The sequence below is a fragment of the Coffea arabica genome, chromosome 7c (genome assembly GCF_036785885.1).
Source record: "Coffea arabica cultivar ET-39 chromosome 7c, Coffea Arabica ET-39 HiFi, whole genome shotgun sequence".
Classification (NCBI taxonomy): Eukaryota; Viridiplantae; Streptophyta; class Magnoliopsida; order Gentianales; family Rubiaceae; genus Coffea; species Coffea arabica.
In genome coordinates, this window is record NC_092322.1 from 9,797,598 (window position 1) to 9,813,753 (window position 16,156).

The 16,156-nt window shown below is 37.8% G+C and overlaps 3 protein-coding genes across 3 annotated transcripts; 2 read left to right on the top strand and 1 right to left on the bottom strand.

Moving 5' to 3' along the window:
* The first annotated feature begins 449 nt into the window (after window positions 1-449).
* Window positions 450-3,345, top strand: LOC140010462 (uncharacterized). Its single transcript, XM_072057539.1, has 5 exons — window positions 450-1,371; window positions 1,550-1,608; window positions 1,755-1,883; window positions 2,341-2,476; window positions 2,722-3,345. Exons 1-5 carry the CDS (start codon window positions 673-675, stop codon window positions 2,956-2,958), a joined length of 1,260 nt encoding a protein of 419 aa, XP_071913640.1. The 5' UTR covers window positions 450-672; the 3' UTR covers window positions 2,959-3,345.
* A 1,577-nt stretch (window positions 3,346-4,922) lies between these two features.
* LOC140010489 (uncharacterized) lies at window positions 4,923-9,322 on the top strand. Its single transcript, XM_072057697.1, has 5 exons — window positions 4,923-6,486; window positions 7,333-7,391; window positions 7,518-7,646; window positions 8,104-8,239; window positions 8,759-9,322. The coding sequence occupies exons 1-5, from the start codon at window positions 5,788-5,790 to the stop codon at window positions 9,092-9,094; spliced, it is 1,359 nt and encodes a 452-aa protein (XP_071913798.1). The 5' UTR covers window positions 4,923-5,787; the 3' UTR covers window positions 9,095-9,322.
* Window positions 9,323-9,755: 433 nt separating this feature from the next.
* On the bottom strand, window positions 9,756-15,183 carry LOC140010490 (THO complex subunit 4D-like). Its single transcript, XM_072057698.1, has 7 exons — window positions 14,895-15,183; window positions 13,420-13,641; window positions 12,381-12,524; window positions 12,226-12,294; window positions 10,966-11,153; window positions 10,552-10,602; window positions 9,756-10,232 (listed from the first exon to the last, which is right to left on the bottom strand). The coding sequence occupies exons 2-7, from the start codon at window positions 13,609-13,611 to the stop codon at window positions 10,028-10,030; spliced, it is 849 nt and encodes a 282-aa protein (XP_071913799.1). The 5' UTR covers window positions 13,612-13,641; window positions 14,895-15,183; the 3' UTR covers window positions 9,756-10,027.
* Window positions 15,184-16,156: the final 973 nt, after the last annotated feature.

The window sequence follows — 16,156 nt, forward strand, 5'->3', positions numbered from 1 at the left end:
CTAAACATGGAGGAACATGAATGATCGATCCAGTGTAGATGTTGGGGGATCAAAGCAAAATATTTTAGGAACATCAAGCCATTCAGAGTAATTCAGTTCTTTAATCCAAGAGATAAACAAAGTATCTCAAACTGTTGTGAGATTAGCATCGGATATAAGTTGTGTAAATTAGAGTTGTTGATTTGAGACATATTTTGTACATTATTTTGGTTCTTGGGTATTAATAAATTCTTACTTATCGAAGATAAATTCCCAGGAAGCTTATACTACTCTAGATACCATGTTAAAGTACGAAGACAAGAACCAGAAATAGAACCACAGCAGTTTCAACAGAAGCTATGAATAATTTATTGTTCATTACGCCATGTAAAGCTCCTGCCAACCCACTATGATACCTTTCTTTCGCTTTAATCAAAAAAATTTTTTTTTTGGGGTCACCATTTCATCATTCGGCAACTGATCTCCACCACCTTCCATCTGATCTTCCAGTACAGTTGCAAAGTGTTTTCCATTAGCATAGCCCTTTTCTTTTTTCAATTTTTGAAAATGCAGACAAGTCACAGATCATTTCATTATATCCAACCGGCAATGTGTATAATTGTTTTCCTGGCATTCTCAGTTTGTTAACAAGAAAATTCAGAATTCTGCATATTGTAAGATTGTAGCATATAAATGTCAATTGCTTGTGGGGTGGGATGTGTAGTAGTCATTGGATGCATCCGCTGGGCGTGGAAACGGTGCTCCTACATTGGTTCAGATGATAGCGAGGCATGGCCTATCGCCACCATGGAAGAATTTGAACCTATCCACAGAATCTGCCGCGTAATCCTTGCAGTGTATGAGCCCGACCCTGACCATCCTCAGTACCCTCCATCCAACCATTATCGGGTTAATTATGACAACATCCTCAAACGTGTAACCTATGAAGAAACACAAGGCCATTCACCACCTTACATTATTTACTCTGATCACGAGAACCGCGAAATTGTTCTAGCAATTCGTGGCCTTAACTTGTATAAAGAGAGCCATTATAAGATACTTTGGGATAATAATCTGGGGAAGCAGATGTTTGATGGAGGCTACGTGCATCATGGTCTATTGAAGTCAGCAACTTGGATCCTGAGTCGAGAGTCTGAGACTTTAAAGATGCTTTGGATGGAAAGTGGGAAGAACTACAATATGGTTTTTGCTGGCCACTCATTGGGAGCTGGCATTGCTGCTCTGCTGACAGTAATTGCAGTGAATCATGGGGATCAAATAGGGGGGATTCCGCGGAGCAATATTAGGTGTTTTGCAGTGGCACCTGCACGGTGTATGTCACTGAACTTGGCAGTGAAGTATGCCAATGTTATACATTCCATTGTCTTGCAGGTGAGTTTCAAGACCAAATTATGAGTTGCATGTCTCGGCATTACAAGAATACACTGTTGTTATTGAGCTGTATAAAAGATTGAGCCATACCTTTTTATTGTTATCTACAGATTCTTATCTGGGAGTTAACTTGGATGAATTAACTATTCCATGACAGTCTATACTTGATATTTTCCAGGATGATTTCTTGCCTAGAACTCCTACCCCACTGGAAGATATAGCTAAATCCATCTTCTGGTTAGTTGTCACTAATTCATGACATTAGTTAGACGTATTGCACATTTCTCATTTGGAAGTGTCCTTCAATATTTTACCATGTACAAGAGTGAAATATTACAACTATCAGCTTCAAATCAGGGCTTGACACATTCAAGTTTCAACAGCTTGCCATGTCTGATGTTTTGTCTGTGCTTGAGCGATACCTTTATGCCAGAGGATAGGAAGCTTAAAGATCCAAGAAGATTGTATGCACCTGGTCGAATATATCACATTGTGGAGAGAAAGTTTTGCAGGTGAAGTCAAAATTCTTACTTGTGCAGTGTTCTACTCCTAGTGATATGCCACCCGTTGATGTTTTATCAGTAATCTTGATCAAATTACTTCGGCAGGATTTGGTACACAAATTTTAGCTCAAGTCTTCTTGTGATTGTAACCTAGTCTCTCATACTTTTATGAGTCGATAGTATTCTGCTTTCAAAAAGAGAGCAATGTTTCCTTAAAGAAAGATTCAGAAGCATGCAAACACTGAAATGATTGGCAGGTTTTTCAAGGTATGGCCACTGACGATTAGTTGGAAGGCACAATGGAGTGATATCCGACTATTATTTTTACTCCAGAACAATTTGAGCATGAAATATAAGCAAGAAATTCAGTCAACCGAAAATTTTTTCTTTGTTCTTCTAGAAGAAAACAGATAATGTAATACTTGCCAAATTCTTATGGTGGTATTTTACTATTTTATGTCCACAGGTGCGGAAGGTACCCCCCAGAAGTTAGAACGGCCATTCCTGTAGATGGAAGATTTGAACACATTGTGCTGTCTTGCAATGCTACATCAGACCATGCAATCATTCAGATAACAAATGAAACAGAGAAGGCATTGCAAGTACGTAGGAATGTCATTGGACCTTTTTCTTTGTTTCTTTGAGGTTTCATCATATTCCTAGCTACTGCCCAGCAATTCTTTATATTGTGGAGAGGGGGACGGGGAACGAGGGTCGAGAATCTACCTCAATAAGTCTTAATCCCGTACTGAATGTCATAATAATTAACAGACTATGATTACTGCTGCTGATAAAAAGAAGAAAATGCATTAGATTTCCTTATTTGTAGACACAATTTCACTTTCAGATACTGAAAGAGAGTGGCGATGAGACCACTACAACCGCACCAAAGGTCCCAAAATGTGACAGGTTGCAGACTATTGAAGAAGAACACAAGGATGCACTGGAAAGAGCTATCAGTATGAACATACTTGATGCTGTGACAACTACGGAGGAAGAAGAATCCTTGGAGGAGACAAATATAGAGATAAAGGACTGTCAGGATGAGGATGAAGATGCTTTGAATACTTTATCAAAACCTTAAAATGCGAATTAATACTTCGCACAGATGCAATTGTCACTAAATAAGACTAGTTCTCTGGATAGTTGTTCTCATTCTTTGTCTGTGGTATGTTATCATATTTTCTCTTAGTCTTGTTTGTAGACGAAATGCAAGTGAAAGCTACCTGCAGAACCAGAACCAAATCTTGAAAACCGATTAGCTAGTAACAGTTAATACATTTGATGAAACTCAATTTTCCTGTGTTTATAATGCATGATTGAGTGCACCTATCTTGTGGCTAGAAGTATCTGATGCCTGAAGTAGACAGCAGCACAAGCCATTCATCAAGATGCTCGTGTCCATGTCCACTGATTTGACCTGCACAATTTGATGATGCAATATTCTATGAAGACACGGTATTTTGCTTGTTCATAGTTTCAATCATGGCCTTTTGGAAGGTTTTAGAGTCTATTTCCAAAACAAATGCCAGAAGTTGAAAGTCATCTATCGGGACAATGGAATATTACTATTAGGAAAAAGTGTTGGTATTACTCTTTTTTTTTTTTTTTTAATGACACAGGGGGTATTCGGGCCTTTGATCCAACTAATTCCCCTACGACCCAGGAGAGGATGCCCTAACCCATTCCAAGCACGGTAACCATGGGATTCGAGCACTGGTCAATGCTTTAAAGAGGACTAAATGACTGGCCGAGCTACCCTGTAGAAGTATTGGTGTTACTGATTTAGCCCTTAACATGGTTGGCGCTTTTGCTACATTTCTTAGATAGATTAAGTACATTACTATTTTTTGGACTTTTTGTAAAAAGTTGTGATAACGATGAGATAAAATGACGATTAAGAAACGAATTCACGAAAAATGTAAAAATTTTCGGGAAGAAATGGCAATCTGAACATTAGCAAGAATCATGAATTATTGGCAATGAAATGTCGTTCTAGGAAACACGCCGTAGAATTTGAAAATCTAATTCCTGCAATTTTGAATGACCTCAAATGTAACAAACATGTGAAGCTACGGAAACTATCATCGTTTTTGGTAGGGAGGAAGAGACTGGGACAGATACAAAAGATGTAGTAGTACTAAAATACACTCGGAAATTCTATTCCCCGTTCGTCCCATTTTGGTGGGCATAAAGAATCGAGACGCTTTTAGTTCCATCACCATCCTCCAGAGTCCAGAATCCTCGACGTGTCAAACTTGTGTATTAGCTTTTGCTGGAAAAGTTCAAATGAAAGGTGGCTTAGGTGAAGAATATGCCTTTTATATAGTGGGAAATCTAAAAATACGTGACCATTAAGGAAATGTAGAAGCAAATTCATTTTTCTTCTTGTTGATTATTCTAGAAATTAAGGATTCTTCATCCGAGCGAGGAAATGCCAACAAGTCCTCTTTTTTTTTTTTTTTTTTCTCTCTTTTTTTTTTTCACTCTCTCTTTCAATTTTAAGAGATGAAATATATACCTTGTGGTATAGCTGGGAGGTATCATTTGTTTCTAGTTTTTTTTCCTTGGTGTTTTTTGTTTTTCCCTTTTTCAACAGAAAGCAAAAATTTGTCTCTTCCTTTTTGTTTTTGCCCCTTTTCCCTTAAATTGAAATCCTTTGCAATAAAAAGGTTCCCAGAAAGAAAGTAGAAAGCAAAAATTTCAAGCATAGCCCCTTTACACGGAACAAAGAATCATTCAAGTCCCAATTTCAGCATCAAAAATTCCAGAAACATAATGCAGAAATTTCAGGCAAAGCCCCTATACATTGAACCAAGAATCATTCAGGTCTGAAGTTAATAGTAATAAACTACTACTACTGCTGCTTCATTTCTTCCCAATTGCGCAGTCAAGAAATTTCAAGAACAAGACAAGTCCCTCAATAAACACGGCCAGCTGGTCAATTCATGTAGAAGCCACGCGGTCTGAACTCTGAATGAATTATAAAATTAAAAACTTGTTCTTTCTTCATAATGAATTAGTATGATTTTGAGTCCTTGTTAAGTAACCTGTCATTCTCCAAAAGAAAAAAATTATAAAAACCCTCTGTCATTCTCCGTAAGTTTGTAATTTACCTCTAACTTCTCCACTAATCACCAACTGCACTGTGATTTCTAGCAAGTACCCCTCTGATAAAGGAAACTAATATTAAAGCTTCCTTACCACCTAAGACAAGTGCCAGCATAAAACTTTTCCGATCTCTTGCAATTAATAAGCTGCACCCACCCCATATTCTCAGTGCCAATTTTGCATCTTCAAACCCAACCCATAATTCTGGCCAACTCAAAGCCGCCGATTTGATACCCAATTTTGTTTTTATTTGTTTCCACAACCAGCACCCTCCAAAACTCCCTCCGCCTCTACGCCACCGCGATTCACACACAAAACACACGCACTAAAGTGAGAAGAAAACGCACTAATCTACCGCTGCCCCACGTGCCCCCTACACCATTTTCCCGCGCCCTTTTTCCCTTCCAGCTATTTCCTCACATGCCCAGCCATTAAACTTCTTGTTCACTGACGCATAAAAATTAAGCTCTTCCTATCCTTTTTATTAACTGTTTTCGGTTTGTCTCTCGAGTATTTGATTCTTTTCCTGTTAGGACAATACTGTTTGCTCATTGTGTCAAACAGCCAGCTTTGTATCTGTGGATGCTATATATGATCAAATTCGATGGAGTTACTGATACTTCGGTGACTAACTTTCAACTTTTCCACCGGCCCTCTTGCCAAAAATCCCAACTTTTTTGATGTAGTTGCTTGTGGGGTGGAGCAGTTTTCTGGTGTTAGGCTCAATTGATATGTATTTTTGTATTTTGTTAACTACACTGAAATTCTCCAACAATCCTTGTGTCAAAATCCCAAATTATCGATGTCGGTTTCTTGTGGGGTGGGGTGTTTTTTTTTAGTAGGATGTTTGAGGTGGGGTTGGAAGCGTTGTACTTACATTGGTTCCTATGATAGCACTACTTGGCCAATTGCCACTGCTGAGGAATTTGAACCCGTTCCTAGAATCTGCAGAATAGTCCTAGCTGTCTATGAGCCGGACCTCAGGAACCCCAAGTACCCCCCTCCTGGCGGATATCGACTAAACCCAGATTGGGTTATTAAGAGAGTCACCTATGAGCAAACCCAAGGCAATGCCCCGCCTTATATCATTTATCTTGATCATGACCATAGCGAAATTGTGTTAGCGATTCGGGGGCTAAATTTAGTTAAAGAGAGTGATTATAAGATGTTGCTCGATAATAGGCTAGGAATGCAGATGTTTGATGGGGGTTATGTGCATCATGGGCTATTGATGTCAGCAATTTGGCTGTTGAACCAGGAATCTGAGACTTTAAAAAGGGTTTGGGAGGAAAACGGGAAGAGTTATAAGCTGGTTTTTGCAGGGCATTCTTTGGGGTCTGGAGTTGCCGCTCTGTTGACTGTGATTGTGGTGAATCATAGAAACAGATTAGGGGGAATTCCACGGAGCCTTGTCAGCTGTTATGCTGTGGCACCTGCTAGATGTATGTCACTGAATTTGGCTGTGAAGTATGCTGATGTTATACACTCCGTGGTGTTGCAGGTGAGAGCTGACTCATTCAGATGTATTGTCGGTTTTGGGTAATGATATTGTTTTGGAAGTATGTGTAATTTTTTAAGCAGCTTTGAATGCTAAAAAGGGAATCACATTAGATGCAATACCTTTGACAGTAAATTTAAGGAGTGAACTGTCTCGGATTTATGACACAATAATAAACCAAATGAAATACAACACCCCAAGCAGAAGAAAAGAAGAAATATTTATTATAACTTATAAGGGTGATGAAAACTTGAATTTTTAATGCCTGCTTAAACAAAATCGTGTATATGTTCCAAATTATCTTCCTAGAATGGCTTCTATTATTTTACATTGTTAAGCCATTTATATCTTATAACAGCCACCAATCTTCTCTCTTGTTATATTTACCACCTGATAAATTACGTTCAGTTGCATTCAAGCTAAATTCTTTGTTCATCACTATTGACTCGAGCTTACTGGAATTCTCATAATTTCAAAACATAATGCAATATATGCTTATTGTTTTGTTTGAGGATCAAAGATAAGAATAGGCCTTGTTTTCTATATATAGAAAAGACATCATCCTCCGATTGTTCCCTCTAGTCTTAATCTGTCTTCTTTGGTAGCCATGCTCCTAGCTTCCAACCTTGAAGCACATAACATGATGTAACTGCTAATTTATCCATTCATTTTTTGGATGTATTCACAGGCATGTCTAGTTATGATTGTTCATGCTGTTATGTGTGTAAGGATGCAAAGATATGCATAGCTTAAGCGCACTTCTGAGTGTGTCAGACTTTGCTCTCTAGGCAGAAATGAAGGTGAATGCATACAGAATTAATTATACTGTATCTCATTTGACTTTTTCAGGATGATTTCTTACCAAGAACACCCACCCCGTTGGAAGATATATTTAGATCTATCTTCTGGTTAGTTTCTTTATCACCTTTTGGAGGATGCAGAAAACCTTTAAGTTCTTTCACTGTTTTGATTTATTGTCATAGGAGTGAATTGTTATTATTATCCCTTATACCAGGCCTTGATCCTTTGGACAGTTTGCCCTGCTTGATGTTTCTTATATGCTTGAGAGATACCTTCATTCCAGAAGGTAGAAAGCTCAGAGATCCAAGGAGGTTGTATGCACCTGGTCGCATGTATCACATTGTAGAGAGAAAATTTTGCAGGTAAGTTGATATTTGAACTTTTGGAGAACTGGAGATATTTTCCTTAAACAAATTTAGCTGCATATTGCATGTTCTATGTTCAGGAATTTCAAACAATGTTCATGTCAATCAATTGCAAAAACTTAAAAAGGATGTAAATATGTAATTGCCTCCATCCCTCCTGCCCACCTCAAAAGAAAATTGCCAAAATGCTGCTTTTGATAGACAAAGCAATCTCTTTAAAAATATAAAACCTTTTGTTCGTTATTGTCTTCTGATGTTAGTCTGGACTATGACAACTTATGCTATCGAAAATCTGAAGGAGACAACTGCAGTATGAAGCATACACAAATCTTTTGGTTAGAACCATGCATATCTTAAAGAGTTACTTGTTCCCCGGCAGTCAGATTTTGATTTATTTCTCTGTTCCTATTTTCAAGTAGTGTTCCTGACATGTCTTTTGCCGTGTTATTTACAGATGTGGAAGGTATCCTCCAGAAGTCAGAACTGCTATTCCTGTTGAGGGAAGATTTGAACATATTGTCTTGTCATGCAATGCTACATCAGATCATGCAATCGTTTGGATAGAAAGAGAAGCAGAAAAGGCCTTGGATGTAAGTTAAAACCAGATCCAGAGTTCTCTTCCCTATGGTTTTTTTTTTGCTTTGGGTTAATTCTTTCCTCACCTGCAGTCATGATAAGCGTTTCCTTCGTTTTTCATTGTTGCTTCCTGACTGCTAAAAAGTAGTGGTAAAGGTGCAGTCAAAATCACATATCAATGTTTAATCGTGGACATTATTCAGTATTAGTCTGACACCTGGAAATTGCCATACGTATACCTTATATAGTATTTTCACCAGTCAACCAATAATCGGCAACCAAGTTTCTGGGTTTTGTTGTTTGTATAGTCTGCAGTTAGGTTTCATTATGCTTGTCTTCTCTTCTTAATGTGAGATTGGCCGTGTATTCTTATCCTTTTCAATGTCCTGTCATCTCCAAGTCACTGAATGAACCAAGCATGTAGAATATCACCTCATTTAAGCAAATTGAACCTTTTAAAGTCCTCACTCATGATGGCTTTTGCCATATTTTTGCTGGTTTACGTACTGAGTTAGTATATTTTCTCTTGGTAGAGACTGAAAGAATGTACAGAGACGGTTACAACTGCACCACAAATACCAAAGATTGAAAGGTTGCAAACTCTAGAACAAGAACACAAGGATGCACTGGAAAGAGCTGTCAGCTTGAACGTCCCTCATGCGGTCCCCAAAATTGAGGAAGGAGAATCATCAGGGGAGAAAAGTACAGAACCATGTGAGGATGTAGGCAAGGAGGACAGAAGTGCATCGAAAGCAAGATCAAAGTCCTCGGGTGCAAGAACTAACTGGGATGACCTAGCCCGGATGCTTTTCCAGAAGGATGAGTCCAGACAGTTACTATTAAAGCGAGATGCGGCTCGTCCTATATAACTGGCTACTCTGGTCCACTCCTGAGTTTTTGGGAGTTTATTTTTGTTCAGGTGAAAATTTTCCTTGGTGTCACTCGTGCTTCATACGCGGCAATGCTCTCTATAGTCTTCTTCTTTTTTTTTTTTCTTGTATAAAATGGGAATGCACAATATTTCCCCTCTTCAACAGCAAAAACAAGTGAGGGGAAAAAAATTTATTAAATCCCTCAAGCGTTGCGCATTTTGTTCATTTGTTACCATATCATCAGAATCCTATACTGAACGGAGAGTAGATTGTGGTTTACTCTTCACAAATTTTCATCTACCTGCTGCTGGGGTAATTAAAGTAGTTCCATCCGTTGTGATCTAATTGGCTGTGGGAGTTGTACAAGGATGTAAAGCAGGGACATACAGAAAACTAACATTATACCCTCGAATCCTCATCTTTAACCAAACGATCAAGTACAGCCGTACAAGCAGGGTTTATTTGAGATCAGGAAATTCTTCACATTCACAAAGCTGCTTGATTTTGATTTTGAACACGTTGGTTGCAGCATATTACCATGTGTATCTATTCGCAAATTGCCAAAGGCTAAAATAAAATATTCCTACTCTCAAGTATTCATTTAGCTAAACTGCAAACTCTGACGGTACCACAAATAATGTGGATGCACTTGCCGAGGTCAAGAAAAGGAAAAGATATTTTCCGCAGGATATAACTATTTTAACACAACATTCTAAAAGTGAAAGAAGGTGATCAAAGGCAAGAATAGAAACCTAGCCACTTAGAATCTAAACACTAGCCAACTTTATCGAGTCACTGCAAAGTACATAACACCGAGCATGAAGTTGTCCTAATGCATCAAAATACTTAACAAGCACTCAGCATCAAACTTCATACAACTGCAATTTATCACTAGCGATTTTCCATTGCATAACAGAGCACATGGGTCAATTAAGATTGCATGGCATGATACTCATCCAGCTCTTTGTCAAGTTGATCAGCTGATTTGTCCAGAGCTTTCTTTATCCCACGGCCCCCACCACCACCACCACCACCACCACCGCCACCACCACCGCTGCCGCCGCCACGACCTCGTCCACGCCCACGCCCACCACCACGGCCACGGCCACCCCTCATACCGCCACGACCCCTTTGCCTAGAACAACACAAAGCAGGCTGTAAATGGACCAGACGAAATTTAAGTCTGGAAATCAGGAATGCAATAAAGAGGGACCATCAGTTATTGACTTGTACAAATACAAACAACAACAAAAAAACCAGAATAGACCAAATACTACACAGAATTGAACGACATGAAATAGCAGGTGACCTTTTATTTTGGTAGGTACTTTTGAAAATGAAATTCCAACAATACAAGATTGATGAAAATGGTTGGCTCAAGGCAGGTCCAAGCAACCACCAATATGCAGTAAAAAGACAAATAACATGAACCAAGCATTTCCATAAGCACTTACCCTGCACCACGAGTAACAGCAGTGGGGCCTCTAGTGCGTCCAGGTCCTGGCCTGCATGATCCCAAGTCTCATTAGTGATGTGCTAATTAAGCCAAACGAAGAAAAAACATTGATTTGAGCTCAGTAATGCCAATAACTAATTAAAATTTGATCTGAATACGCCCAACATATGGCCTAAGTGCCACTTATCATACAGTGTGCAAAATATTGTATTAAAGGCTCATGAACATATAAGAATAAACTCAGTCTTAAGTAGAAAGACTAACTTAAAATGTAAATTTTCAAAGCATTCCTCAAGCTAAGCATCTCACTCTGTTGGACATCATTGAATCGATTAAAATCAGCAACATGCACCACAAATGAAGTAGAGAGAATGACAGAAAGTGGAACCAAAAATAAAAAGTATTCACTTACGTCACAACAACTGTCCGCCGCCTCCCATTGGACCCTCCAACCACATTTACACGAGCAGAGACAGGAACCTCAGCATTGGTACCAACTATTTCAATCTTCATAGGCTTGCCATCCAATTGCACATTGTTGTATCTCTTAAGTGCCTGAAATGCATCACTCCTTCGAGCAAACAGGACTTCAGCTGAACCCTGCATAAATATCGACACGATTTATGGGACTCACTAATTAGGAAAGTGAAATGTAAAAGCCAAAAACTAACCCAAAAAATGAATATAGTGATTCACCTAAATAAAACTCAAGGAACAATACACATGTAACGCATCAGTCTGTAAAGGTGATAAAAAAAAAAAAAGAACTGCACTACACATAACTAAGGCATAAATGCAGAAGGCTACAATGTGAGAATCAGAATCACAAAAGCAAAAGTCTATGCTACAAATCTCAACAATAAACTTAGCTAACCTTGAGTCATAAAGATCGCCCCTGGAAGAGGAGGAGGAGCAGGAGGAGGAGGAGGAGGAGGAGGGGGGGGGGAGGCACGGACATCACAAAAAAAAATGCAATTATACATGTGTAAAAAAATGCAATTATACATGTGTCACTCATTTGAACCTAAACTCTTTTCAGTATTACACACAGCACACGTAACAGACTGCAAATAACAAACTTCCAAGTGATAAACTATCGATGCAAGATTTCATGAAAAAACACACTTTAATTTCAAAGAAACATTAGTACTACTAGGAAAAATATGGTCAAAGAAATCATCCTGCTTCAAAAGATTAGGACCATCTCCACAAAACAATGGATTTCCAAAGAAAATTGTAATTGTCAATGGACATAACCAGAATTAAAAACAATTGAAGTCGAAGATGTTAAAACACTTTGCTACAAATTTCATGAACCTAAATTGAAACTGTGTAACAATTTTAGTTACATTAAAAACATTCAGCAAAAATACAAACTAAAGATGCACTAGTCAATTAGACCAGTTTGTTGAAATAAATGTTCCCTAACATTAGCAAGAATAAAAACATGAATCACCACTCATAAATACCTATCCAACTAAAAAACATAATTTGGCTTCTCTATGACTCTGTCATCACTTTCCAATCAGTTAGACAAGTAAGATCAATGGAGAAACAAAACAAAACAACTACAACAGTAATGCATTGCAAACACAAAATATACACCATAACAACATAAAATTTATAGCTACCAACTGAACAATCACAAATTTCCTGGAACACAAAAACTTACACTTGGACGACCAGTTTTGTCATAATGAATTGCATATCGTATCAATTCTCCAATCTCAGAGAAGAGTTCCTGTGTTGCAAGTCATTCCAAGAAATCTTCAAAACATTATCCTTGCAAAAGAGGTTTATACTGTGAAAAAGATGTGCAGGCTATACCCTTATATCTTCATTGGTCACTCCAACATCCAAATTAGAAACATATAACTTCGTGCCATTGTCCAAACCCGACAAACCTGCAGCTTTGAGACTTTCTTCAAACAAACCACTCTGCCATGGCAGATTCTTGGTTCTGCGGAAGGACTGATGCCCAAAAGTAATTGGGATAGGAAAAACAAATGTCAGCATACTACCAAACCGTAACATAATTCACCTTTCTTCAAGAGTAAATCAGATATCACATTCTGGCACTAGTAGTATCAGTCACTTTGACATAATCAAACAACAAAAGAATCAGATACCAAGGAGAAACAATGAAAACTATGTGTAGATGGGAGTCGAAGACTTGACCCACAGCACATCCACTGGTTCCATGCAAAAGGTGAGAGCTCCAGTTCTGAAGTTCAGGGAAGGAAGCCATCATAACACCTTCGCAAAGATGACTGAACTGAGACAGGCAACTGAATATCTCGCCCACGAAGTATTTCCAGATATAGCAAAAAGATCCATCTTTACTCCACTTCTAATCAACCAGTTAAGAAACTATTGCTACTTATATGGAAAGGATTTAGCTATGGCAAAGTATTTTTGACCCCCTAGTTGTTAAGAGATATTAACATGGAGAAAGCTGCTAATTTTCAATTAATGGAGCTCCGCAAAATAAGGTGCTAACAAGTAGCATTAGGCTTAATGAGACCAGCAGAAAGAAGTTCAATTTTGCCTGCATGAGGCATCAATGTCAAATAGCATTATGCAACAATAACGCCACCAAAAATCTTCTCTTTTGTCAAAAAAATCCCTTCCAATGTCCTTGAACAATAGTCCACGAATGGAGAGACTGAGGATGCAGCAAGGGGGCACTATTATACAACAACTTTTTACAGCTCAACCAAAATGGAACTTCTTCTTGGGCCAATAATGTCACAGAACTTCTCACATTGAATTTCTAAAGCAAAATTAGAGAACCTTCGTGTTTGGTTCTTAAAGCATATCAGATCTGTCTAGGAAAAGCATAAGACATCCATAGAATCTAGCTTGCCTTGGCAATAGTGTAAGCTGATGGCCGAGTATTTACACCAAGTGGGCCCCTGCGAGGAGCCCCAGTTGTCCTTCCACCTCTAAAAGACCCTCCTGTTCCTCTACCACGACGGGCCCTACCTTGCCCTCTGCCTCTCTCATTATTACGCCTGTTCTTTATCATATCATCCAGTGACATATCCAAAGAAGCCATTTAATCCACAAACAAAGCTTTCGAGTAAATCTGCAATCAAACAGATAAAGGACATGCAAGACCATCAGAATCAAGGTCAGGCATCAAAATTTAAGCTATTCAAAAAATGATAGCCAGAATCGGATGCAAGGACCAACACAAGAAATCCTGGAACTAATGGCTACTTAACATGAAAAATCACTCCCAACCAATCTGCAACAGATGTTTACTGAATTTCTTACAGGACATGAGCAAGATGAACAGGCAGATAATGCAATACAAGCACAGAGCTAGCTAATCAGATCAGAAATAATTGTTTGTAAACAAGAATTGGACATACAAAAAGTTAAAATTTTTTGAAGTCTCTATAGTACTAACATACTCTCTAGCCCCGACCTTCAATTAAATTACCCAGTGAGGTCTAAGGGGAAAACAAGGACAAAGACTGCATCCAGTGGGTCCAAGCAACGGGCAAATAAACCTGCCAAACAACCTCAGAAACCTAACCACATTACTAGAAAACAGAATAACCTCTATTACTAGAAAACAGGGTAACCTCTAGGAATTTGGGGTTGATTTCATAGGAGTGGCAACTGGCAATTTTTTATCCCTTCCTACCCCTCACACTCAGCCAGAGCATATTGTAGCAAATCTTTTGGTTATGATAATAGCAGAAGAACTAAATTGGCGCATGCATAAACTCTGCTGCATTTATGAAACTTGAGAATAATACCCAAAATCTGCCAAATTTAATATTACAATAATTTACTACAACCTTCTAACAATTCAAAAGTGCTAATCTTGTATACTAACGGTTTCTTCCGAAAAAAATTGAACAATATTTATGGCTTCATAGACAAGCATAAATTCAGTCACCTGTATACAAATCACGCAAATCTATGGCTAAAAACAGACAAGCTCACAATTTTAGGTCCAAAAGATGAAAGAAAATATCAAGCAACTACAACGTTCTTCCATACAGAACAGCTTCTGATTTAAGTTATCGGCACCTTCGTGCTAACAAACCATTCCATTTAACGGCCAAAGGAATAAAACAAGAAAAAGCTGCCAACATCAGCATATCGTAAAAGGAATTTGCACAAAACGCATCATATCGGAAAAACCTAATTTTCTACATGCTACCGAAGAAATCACTTGTACAAAAATCAATGAACATTACCCTGGGTAACCTACAATCCACAAATCAAAAGAATTCAAGCATAAACATAGATATAAACACGGACCTCAGCGTACACACACACATATACATGGACATAAAACGAGCGAAAGCTTCAAAAAGTTACCTAAATCTGACAGCAACGCGAGCCGGACGCGTTAAAAATTACGGCTCCGAGGATATTTTTTCAGGAAAATTTTACCGAGAAAAAACAAGAACAGGAGAGAGTGAGAATTTTAGACGATGAGGATGAGGAGATCCATTGGTTCGATTGATTAGAAAATTGGGGGAGCTAATTCTTTTAGCGTTAGGGCTTGCTGAAGAAAAAGGAAGACGGAAGATTTGGGGAGATGTTCGAGGGGAAGAAAGTGAGGGTGAGAGCAGGGCAACTTCCAGACTAGTGCCGTTTTTATAGTGGAGACGACCTGAGAAGTCGTGAGTCAATGGGAAGGGAAATGATCAACGTCGCGGGTTATGGGCTGTTGATCGCGTTGGGCTTCTCTCTCTCTCTCTCTTTCTTTTCGTTCTTTCTTTAGTTTTTTTAGTATTTTTTTTTTGTTATTACTTGAATTCCGAATTCAATAGTTTTTTATTTCATTAGTGATTTGGCACTTCTTACAACCACAACTAATAACTTAGGTTATATCTTTTTTATTTTAGTAAACAGTATATCTTTTCAAGTTACCAATAATATGGTTTATTTGTATAAAAAATATTAGTTAAAGCTTTATAGTGTTAGGGGCTTTGCTTACATGTCCTCTTTTTGGTCTAAAAAAATTATTTGATTTCTAAATTATATTTGTTATCAATCCAACCATCTTTTTATCTCATATATAAAATATTACAAAAAATACTATAGTGTTTTTTCAAAAAAATTGTAAATAATCCCTAATCCAAACACAATTAGGACTGTTTTAGTGATTATAATAGGATTTTGATACAATTAACCAAATAAATATTGGTTTAATCTTTATTTAATGCAGTAGAAATTCTAAATGTGCTTACAGATGCCAAATTAAGTGTAATTAACATTTTCAATTTATTAGCAACTTTGATTTAGTTACTAGTAGCTAGGGTTCTTAATAGTTTTGCACAAATTTTAAATTATTATTAGGGTGGTTTTATTTCACGAGCAATTGGGAATTTATGCATTAATTGGAAGTTGGATTAGGTTACTAATGATGTTAATAACTATTTACAAAAAGCTTTCAAGTTACTAGAAAATTGTATAATAGCTAATTTTGTACTTTTGGGAGTTACTAGTGCTTTGGACAATATGTTGAATTTTTTTTTGACTTTTTTAAAAAATAAAAGATTTTTGAATTCATGACCTCCTATTTATAATCTCTAACCGATCCTCTTACAAATTGTTGTCATAAACAACATTAG